The sequence below is a fragment of the Rhea americana genome, unplaced genomic scaffold (assembly GCF_003343005.1).
Source record: "Rhea americana isolate MKP2758 unplaced genomic scaffold, rheAme1 scaffold_475, whole genome shotgun sequence".
In the NCBI taxonomy this organism is placed as follows: Eukaryota; Metazoa; Chordata; class Aves; order Rheiformes; family Rheidae; genus Rhea; species Rhea americana.
The window spans coordinates 139,619-149,734 of record NW_028186618.1 but is presented as its reverse complement, the minus strand read 5'-3'; the positions used below and the strand labels follow the sequence as shown (position 1 = coordinate 149,734).

The window sequence follows — 10,116 nt, the reverse complement described above, 5'->3', positions numbered from 1 at the left end:
TGTATATGTAATACGTTATTTATCTTTGTGAGATATAACTATGCATGAACCTCAGGCAAGTAACTGCTGATTACAGTCGTGTGGTTAGCAGTTGATATGAGCTTCCCTTTCAAACCTTTTAATATGTAAAACAATGACAGAMGCCACTTTGGATTAGTGCTTTTCCCTGCTAACATATCCAGCTTAATTTCCAAGGGCTACACTTGTTAAWTTAACGTCGAGAAGCACTCTTCAGAGGGGAGCACAACAAAAATCACTATCCTAAAGAAATAMCTATTTAAAGTTTTAGGCAGACATTTTGTGCATCATTTTATGCAAAAAAATGACCTTTGATCAGTCTCCAATAAACCATTTCCTATAGTGTCACTTCAGTGACTGCAAAAAAAAAAAAAAAAAACCCCTACACACAAACCAAAACAAACTTTCTTCATACAGTCTTATCTTCCTCCGCTCCCATAATTTCTTCTTTTCTCTTTGAAGTCGCAAAAAAAAAAAATCTTCCGCTTTTTCCTTCCTTCTGCCTGAATTTCTCAGAGGTCTCTATTCCCGCACAGGAACTACTGTTTGTGACCTTTCCAGCAGTCTATGCAATCCACATGAAAATGCGTGTGGAGAAGTGTACTTACATTTCTCCTTCAAAGGGTTTGCTTGGACTAACGTATTCTCCAGCTGTTCTAGTTACCTAAAAATCTAGTTGAGTACCATAAAACTCTGCAACCTGCTTTTCAAGAACACTCTTTCACCTGACATTTTAAGAACAGGTAWGTAGACCAGACATAATCCTCCTCCAAGCACAGTGAGGACGACAACTGCAGATCAGCTCTCTGGGTAGCACTCGCCATAGGGGGCATACAGGTACTATCTCAGATATGCATCCCTGAGGGCAAGCTAACCCCTCAGCTGGGACGTGCAAGAACATATTCTGTTCAGAAACACGTGCTTCATTTCTACATAGAAATTTCATTTTCCTTTTTTGCCATGTTAAAAAATACCACTCCTTGTCTGATTTGAGATACTTACCCTGCTGACAAGCTTTGGGATACTTGATATAAGATACAGATTTCGTACACAAGGACCACACAGTTATCCGCAGCTGTTGCAAAGAGAAAGAGACAAGGAAGTATCTGATCTTTTCTAATCTGCAAAAATGAGAATAAAAATCCAAACAACCTAATCCAGCAATGCAAAGTAGATCGATATATGTTCTGTGCTTTMGTTAAGCCTTGCAGTAATTTTATATAGCACTGAATCCTAAAAAAATACCTTCTAGGAATTATCATCCATCTTCCCTTCCATAAGGGAAGCTACTTATTCCAAATAAATATTACAGCACATCACATACCCTAGAGATCTATGAGACACCAGAACACTGATATAGACAAAGACACTTTTAATTTAAAGTTAATGGTATTAGCATAAATCCAGCTATCCAACTCACAATGTATATGATGCATATCTTTCAGTTGGACAAACAGTTTTGTCACAGAATCTGGAGAAAATATGAGAAATATTTCTTGCATTTACGAGTAGATYAGAAGTTACAGCACCTTAAGAACATAGTATCCCTTGGGATAAGATTAATAAGTACGAAAGCTTAGAACTGTGTTCTTCACTTTTCAAATCATATACAGCTTTGGCAGCTAATTTGCATCTCTCTCTTCCCTCTGCAACCACCTGCAGATGCTTGCCACATTATATAATTATTGGATGAACTAAAAAAAGAGCCAAAATACAGTATGCAAAACAAAGTATTAAATACCACGTTTGGGATATTTGGGGAGGCTCATGCACCCACACAATACAAAAACTGCAGAGAAGAGTCAGCTGCAAAACAAACCTCTCCACAGCTCTTCAAGGTCACAGGCTGCATTCTGGAAGCTCTGTGTTGCCATCTGCAGATTATTCRATTAAAAACAAATACTTACTCTCCCTTAGCAACAGCAGCCACATGAGACATATGTGCATTAATCAACATGTCATGTGAACCTTTGCATTTATATCTGAAGTGAGGAATGTTTCCAGCATTATTTTTTTTCTAGTGTTATATTTTATTGCACCAAAAGAGACGGTGAGAAACTCTGGAAGACAGACAGGTAAGACTRCTCTCGCAATAAAGAGCCATGATCACTAAAGTATCTTTCCCAAAACTACTGAACAACAATGCTAGTTCTGATTTTATATTTAAGCAGAACTCCAGCACCACCTAACATGACATCATCATACAACAACCGTGACGGAAGGTATTGCTGCTCCTGCACAAATTGCAGACTGATCACCAGAAGTGTTGGGAAGAAGTTTCTGCTGCACTTGCTTTGTATTTGTCTTCAGTGTGCATTTTCCTTCTCTGACACATTTGGTGCTATTCARCCCTGCGACTCCAATGTAGCACCCTACGTATTTTTCCCCTCATCTGGGAATTTTAGACTGCTCACTGCAACAGAATTTGGCAAGCTGGCTTTTTTCCTTTTTCTTCCTCCTGTCCCACTCCCCCTCTCCTCATTAGTAACACTGCCATGTTGACCAGAAAGCATTGACTCAATTGATAGTGTTCCAACCAAGCTACAGAATCCTAATAAATGCTGCCTCCCTCCAGAGATACGTGGAATCTCAAAAAAAAAAAAGAAAGAAAAAAAGAAAAAAAAAAGAGCAGCATTTGCTGTTTTTTCTACCACTTTTGCATACACAGAAGCTTGTGAAAGGAGACTTGAAGTCACATAGGTTTTTTTTTTTAATAACACGAAATAGCGCAATCAGATTGGATTCCAGCTTTCCTCTGTGCAAAATTTAAAACGAGGCATTAGTGGAAGAGTATATAACAGCTTTTGCTCCCTTCCTTTATTTAACAGATATGAAATTACTGCTAGACATCTGTAGAACTATCTTTAAGTTTTTAAACAGGCCCTGGAGGAATCTACTGGATGAGCAACATTAATCAAGTTTTATCACCCCAACGGCTCACTTCCGGACATACAAAAATACAGCATTGTTAGTCTGCTCTTCATGCAATATTTACTTTAAAAATACCAGCACAATGCCTACTCACATTCTTCTCCAACAACTGCAACAGTGACATGGTGCTTGTTCCTATTAATTGCAGTGTTATGTGTACATTGCTGCTGTCCCTCCCTCGACCAAACCATGCAGTGCACACTATACACACATTCTACAGCCACTTAATACAAGCTTAGCAGCTGCAAGCTTTGAATGCTGAGATCTGGGTCATAATTTTGCCTGACAAATGCATTCAGTTTTACAGTGTTACTACTCGGCCTCACAATCAACTCACCTGGTTTGCTGTCTCTCAAACACACTTCTATCCTGCACCACACAAACTGTGCCAGATGTTCAAAGCAAGGCAAAACCTTACATCAAGCCCAAGTACATGAGAAAAGGAAAAATCTCTACAGGTGGGAAGCAGCACATCACATGCAGAGTTCCTACTGCAACCACTGCCTTGCCTGAGATTCCATCTCAGAAGACAAAGGCAAGCACACCTTTCTTGTGAAAGCTATTTATACTTCCACCTCCACTTCATCCTTSAATGCGGTCCTCTTGTTCACTATTCACATAGAAGTCTCTCTAAAATGGTCAAGTGCAACTCCCCAGAAAAGACATTAATGATGGTTTYCCTGTTCATTTTTGTCATGTTGCATTTAACTGCTAAACATTTGCTTACTTCAGAGACACAAACTTCCAGTAACATTAAAAGTTGTTATTGGAATAGTACTGTATTGCTCCGTATATCTCCTTAACACAATTTCTAGCATGTAAGGCATGAACTGCAATGTCATCACTGCAATAGCAGGTATAGACTACAGCTAAAGAATACAACCCCTAAACATCCAAGAGATGTTTACACCTAATCTACTCAAACACAAAAGTACACATTTGAAAACAGACTTCTTATACTGGATACATACAATTCTTCAATAATTTAGAAGTTTGAAGATCAACTGCTTTAAGGAGTCAAGATTTGACTTATTTAATGAGCCACAGCTATTTGTAACAACTAAGATCCTCTATTCAACTTAAAAATCTCCCTTGTGAAAAAGCTGCAAATTATTAAAAAAAAAAACACACACAACTGCAAGTCAGCCCACATAAAAGCTTTATCATTTCATTGCAACCTCTTCTCCAAGTCACATAAAACAACTTGAAAATTTTGGGTTAATATTAGAAACATGTATAAAGTAGACCATTTTGAGTCCSCAAATTAAGATTTTTTTTCAGTTGTTCTCTTTGTGTATAGTCAAAAATATTTCCTAAATTGGGAAAATTACATTGCATGCTTAACCTGTGGACTTCAAACCTACCTTGCACATATTATCAATATACTTACAATTAAATGTGACAGACAGGGAGAATCTTAACATTCTCAGCTGGAACCGTAATATTATTTCACATGCTTGCCCGAGATGCCAATGTAAACTAGATCAAAGATTTTTTCACTGCTAGCACAGAATGAGAGACAGAAATAAAATGCATAGAGAATGAAAAAACAGGAAGTCAAGCATATTAAAGATTTAAGAAATTGTGTTGCTCGTTTGCTTTTCTCAGRGGGTTTGTGGGAAAGGACCACTTGCTTTTAAAGCAGGAGGAAAAGATTTTAGTCAATTAAGTCAGAGGCAGGCACTTCTTTGCTGCTCATTTTAAGGGGAACTTTCTCTTTAGYGCAGATGACTGGATTAAGTGGAGTTGTCAAAACCCAAATCCAAATGATAATGGTGTCTGAAAAGTTTTCAGCTGTTGTTTTGCAGTGGAAAGACAAACCAAAAGCAGAAACGTTTTTAAAATAGCCTAAAAACAGCTGAGAAATAAAGAGTATTTAGATGGTAACGTGATAAACACTCTTCCATGCTGGATTCAGGACTACATCCCGATTTTGACAGCTATAGGCAGGTGTAAGACTGGTGATTTTCACTAGATAAAAACACACTTTTAAACAACCTTGTATCTCAAATGACTGTCAACTTTTGTCCCAGACTTGACTGGGTCACAAGGCCTCCTTACATAGCAGTGTCTGTCAGCACTGGATTTCGGGAGATTATTCAGAGCACATTCCTCGACAGAAAGTATTTTTCTACCAATGTAGCCATTTAGAGTTACTAAGGATTAGCTCTAATATACACAGGAACACTTTTTTAAAAAAAAAAAAAAAACGCTGCTGTAATTTGAGAGAAGCTCATTAATGCTTCAATTCCTAAAGCAGAACTAGAAAAAGTACAATGCATGTAGTTCATAAATATGGCTCCTAAAAGAAATACTACGAGAATAATATTAATGATTTTCAAATTATTTATCACCAGCCTGAGGAACAGAGGATGGAGAATGAAAACCAGAAGTGGCAGGTGGGGAAATCACCTTGCAACTATACCAACCACTTCTCATGTGGAGCTATGACATATAAGCTGACAATAAAAAAAAAATAAAAATAACCCCCCCCCACACACACACACACAATAAAACCCTACCTTCCAAGCTTTAAAGTACCTTTGAAAGTATACAGCTGCCTACTACAACTACTTTTTTGCCTCGTCAAACCTAGTGAGCCTTTACCTCACCTTGCATTTTGTCAGTCTGAGAGTAGCATTGATAGTTCTGAATCAAAATAAATCCTCTAATTCACCATAGCAAAGGTGGCAGTTTAAGGGACAAGCCTACAACTTTTCTACAKCAAGAGGACTTGCACCTCAGATGTTTACAGAAGGTTCCCTTAAAGCATAACACAAGCTAGAATACAACACAAAGATGTTTTCTTAATTTTCATACAAGCAGATATCTAAGTTAGTGACTTACATAGGTACATTTGTGCATGGGAGAGGAGGGTATATAAATAAAGATAAAACTTTTTAAAGTAAAGCATAGTGAATTCCTCTGCATCTGCCATTATTCCATAATTGTGGAAAAGAATCCACTGTTGAGGGAAAGGATAGCACTTCCCCGTGTCCTTCCTCCGATAAGATTGTACTATTTAGCTGCCTCGTGTACATGCTGTCTATTGCACTAATTAAATCTCTATAATTATCCAGATTATTCTATGCTACCGTACATTGTGTAGTATTTCTGGAATTCAGAAAACCGCACATTATTACAGATCCATTTGCAATAAAGATGATCACATTTGCAGACTTACATTGATATTCAAATGCACACAGAGCATTGCTGCCAGTCTCAAAAGATAACCAAGGTCAAAATGGGTTTTGACAATGCATGCCAGAATTCTCATGCATGTATCTCAAGTTAGAAATTGCACACAAGTCACATCCAAAAAAAAAAATTAAATTACTCACTACAAGGCTGACCACAAAAACAACTTGACTGCAAGCTAGTAGATGAAAAATTAAAATTAACATATGGCAGTAACAATTATAGATTGGTAGAAATAAAGCAGCATGTATGTAGTATGGTAGCATAACCATATCSCTTTAAAAGTTTCCAGGAACAGTAAGGAAGTTATTTGTGAGCCTACAGCAGAGCTCATATGGTGACCTGAATTACAAGCACAAATAATTAATTGGTGCTGCTTGAARGTGTCAGACTACCCAAGCCAAACTGAATTGGTTAATATGGAACCTTTAAACCTTCCAAGCAAACTCTGAACTTGATAATGTACATATTACACCAATATTAAGTATCCTGACAGTTTCTGTCTCAAGCACTAYGTCTGTTCCACCAGACTATGGATTTAGCATACTAGAGAGTAAACACAACTCAGACATCGGCATAACCCAGGCAGCTGTCTGACACAAGCTAATTTAGCAACCTGTTTACAGCTGGAAAGAAAACTTATCCTGACACAGATGCCAACTTGGCAAAGGCTTAATGAAATCCTCTAAGGTCAAACCAAGTTCTGTTGGGAGGTAAYAAATACTTGCTAGTCCACCCACACACACACGTGCCATAAGAAACTCACTTGCAGCACATAGCACCAGCCTTCAGTTTGGGTTACTCTGACTACAACACTTTTGCCTAGTTAGCAGACATGCCTTTACTGACTTCAGGTTCAACATCAGCCTCATTTTATTTGTTATTTTTTTTAATTGTCATATCAAGGTAAATCGCTCCTGGAAAAACTCAGCTCTAAATGTATCACTCCTCCTAACTCAAACTCTAATACTAGAGGTGTGCATGCATGGTCTGTAAGACTACTTTACAGCCAGAAAATCTATACCCTAGCCAGCACTAAAAATCCTTGCCAGACAATTCCATCATACTTGCATCATAAAATAAGCTTCAGACRTAGGCAAATTCCCTCAGACTCCCTTGGCAGCATCAGCATTTGCAGTAATAACACCAGTCTGCATACAAAGTCTCCCATTCTGTATTCCACTGACCAAGATTAAAAAAAAAAAAAAAAAAAAAAAAAAAAAAAAAAAAAAAAAAGAAAAAAAAAAAAAAAAAAAGCAAATTTTGAAGCTTAACATTTGAATTCAGCATTAGCRAGGGTTATAGCACAATAACCTGGCATCTGAAATCTTCCAATTTTCAAACAGGCTAGACACAGTAGAGAAGTTTCGTATATGTTCTTAGCTGKTTTTTGACTGTTCCTCATTGTAATGCACAGCATCAGTCATCAGCTGTAATCCAAAGACTACAAAATTGAAGATTCAGACTTCCATATGCCTTTCAGCAAGCCCACAGCATCCAATGTACACATCAAACTCCGATCTGGAGATCATGGCTCTTAACCAACAGCCATTTACACGTGTTTAATTTTAATCTTGCAAGCAGTTCTATCAACATCAGTCTGATTACTGTGCGTGAAATTAAGCACTTCTGAAAGTATTTCCAGGATGTAGATAGGTCAATAAACCTACCACTATATCTTTTAAATCAACAGGCCTCCTTAAATTATTTTCTTTGCTTTCCCAAGCTACCAACACATTTGACTACTGAAACTACTTTAGCAAATGCCAGTTATTTCTAAACTTTTCTCAAAAAGACATTCCTAGCTTTAATGCTAAGTGCCCCTTTTCTATCCTTTCACCAAAAGAAAGGGAACAAAACATTAACAAAATAACGGATGCCCGAACTGGAATTAAGTTAAATTACATTTGCAGACTTAGGGAAACTACATCTGTGTTCTTTACCACCACTACAGCTTTAAGAGCTTTAGGTTATTTTAGGAGGCAAAGGGCAGACAGTAACATCTGATACTGTCGAGAGTAATCATGACTTCAAACTTACATGAAACTCAGTTGTATTGAGAATGTGACGACCATCCGGACTCCAGCACGAAGCCACCAGTCCTGCTGACCCCTCGTCAATCTTACAGTGCCAGTCTGGTTGCTCTAAGGACCAGACCTAGGTAAAAGCAGACATCAGTCAGACAGTGCACCAGATGAGCACTTCATCGAAACCTCTTCTTACAAGAACCTGCCACAGCTGAAAAAGAAAGTTCCTGCATCGCATACTACAGAGGTCAGGAAACCTCTGAAAGCCTGTAGCCATGAAGGACTGGCGCTGGATCCCACTACAAAAGTAAGCCACACATCTCTGCGCGATTAMACAAACTGTAAAATAAATTATCTTCTGTGCCAAATATTCTGAATATTCAGCACTTAAAATATGCTTTTTTTTTTTAGTCCATTCGACAAGTCTGCATGAATGTATTTCCTGCTGAAATAACATATTCCTAAGATGCTTTCTAGCTCTGTTTTAAATAGTTTTTCTAAATATTTTTGGTAACAAACAGATTTARAATCAAACTAAGATTTTTATCATGGTTTCAAACATAATGGCATGATAGGTTATCAAGGCGTCAGATTACTTTAGCAAGAGCATTGAAGTAGCGCTTGCCATTAAGCAGCTCTCACTCACACTGCATGTGAATCCCAGAGAGCAAATATTTTCTATTTTGTATTTGTCCTTACCTGAACAATCCCTCGCTTGTACATGGCGCATAATATAAAGAGAGAATCAGATGACCATTCTATATACTGAATCTGATCCAGGCAAGTGTACAGCTGAAGAATCTGAAGGGTGTTCACATCTCGAATGACCAAACGGTACTGCACACATGAAGCCTGACCAAAAGCAAAAACAATGCTGAGTTCATGCATCAATACTGGATTTAAGAGAACAGTGATTTTTATTATATCATGACAACCTGCCATGCTRTTACAGTGTTGAAATGTTCTAAAAGCAACTAGGACTTTCACTTTTAGAAAGACTTGGCATAAGCTGTGTTCTAGTGCATACCACAGTAAGAATAAGTAAGCCAGGAGCAGGGCCTACATTTGTTAAAATATATGTATATATATTCTATATCTGCTTGTTAAGCATAACTAAGTCTACTTTGAAAAAAAAAAAAACTTCAACCTGCAACTGTTTTATTTAATCAGCTTCTATCATGTCTCAATTATTAAGACCTWTTCTGACCAAAAGTCTCTAACCACCAAGTCATCCCATATGTGTAGTTAAATTTTCACAGGATTAACAGCACTATTAGTGTTCCAATGTATTGGCGTTCTTTTATTCACASAAAGAAAGTATACACTAGAAAGTCTGATTGACTCAGCTGTAACACAATCAACATAAATTAAGAATCATCAGCACTGGCAAGGTGATGAGTTTTGCAGTATTAAAGGCTAATTTTTTTTCTCAGCGAAGTTATTGAAAGAMGGTTGACCCTGGAAAGTCATGTTTCAGGGCTGACATACGTCAGTCCAAAAGAGCCTTTTTACGTTCCAGGATAACCCACCAGCCGCACAGGACTAATTGGTCCAACCAGAGCTTTACCATTGGGTGTCACTACAACACACACAACAGCGTTTTCCTCACTAGCTGCTACAGGAAAATACAAGTTACGGTCCACAAKCGCCTCCAGAACGTCACCAAAACCGCGGTAAACTGAATTTAAAGAAAAGTTATTTATCACGGGGAATAAAAAATCCACCTGGTGCTGAGACAGCGCTAGATTTACCGGACTGCGCAGCTCCTCCTTGTCTCTCCTCATGAGGAGAAACTTCTGCGAAACGCTGGCACCTGCTGCTTATTTATTTTTATTTTATTCTTCCGCGAGGACAGGACAGGAGAGGAGCGGAGCGGAGCGGAGCCTTCGCCGGGGCAAGCGCTTCCCCTCCAGCCGCTTCGGGGCGCGGCCGTTGGCGGCGG

The 10,116-nt window shown here is 38.2% G+C and overlaps 1 protein-coding gene across 1 annotated transcript in view; it reads right to left on the bottom strand.

Moving 5' to 3' along the window:
* Positions 1-10,041, bottom strand: part of WRAP73 (WD repeat containing, antisense to TP73) — a 17,710-nt gene extending 7,669 nt beyond the window's left edge. Inside the window, exons 1-4 of the mRNA XM_085316617.1 lie at positions 9,926-10,041; positions 8,874-9,026; positions 8,188-8,304; positions 1,021-1,093 (exon numbers count right to left, since the gene is read on the bottom strand). Of these exons, the coding sequence (XP_085172743.1) occupies positions 1,021-1,093; positions 8,188-8,304; positions 8,874-9,026; positions 9,926-9,958 (376 nt within the window). The 5' untranslated portion in view covers positions 9,959-10,041. The remainder of the gene's footprint in view (positions 1-1,020; positions 1,094-8,187; positions 8,305-8,873; positions 9,027-9,925) is intronic.
* Positions 10,042-10,116: the final 75 nt, after the last annotated feature.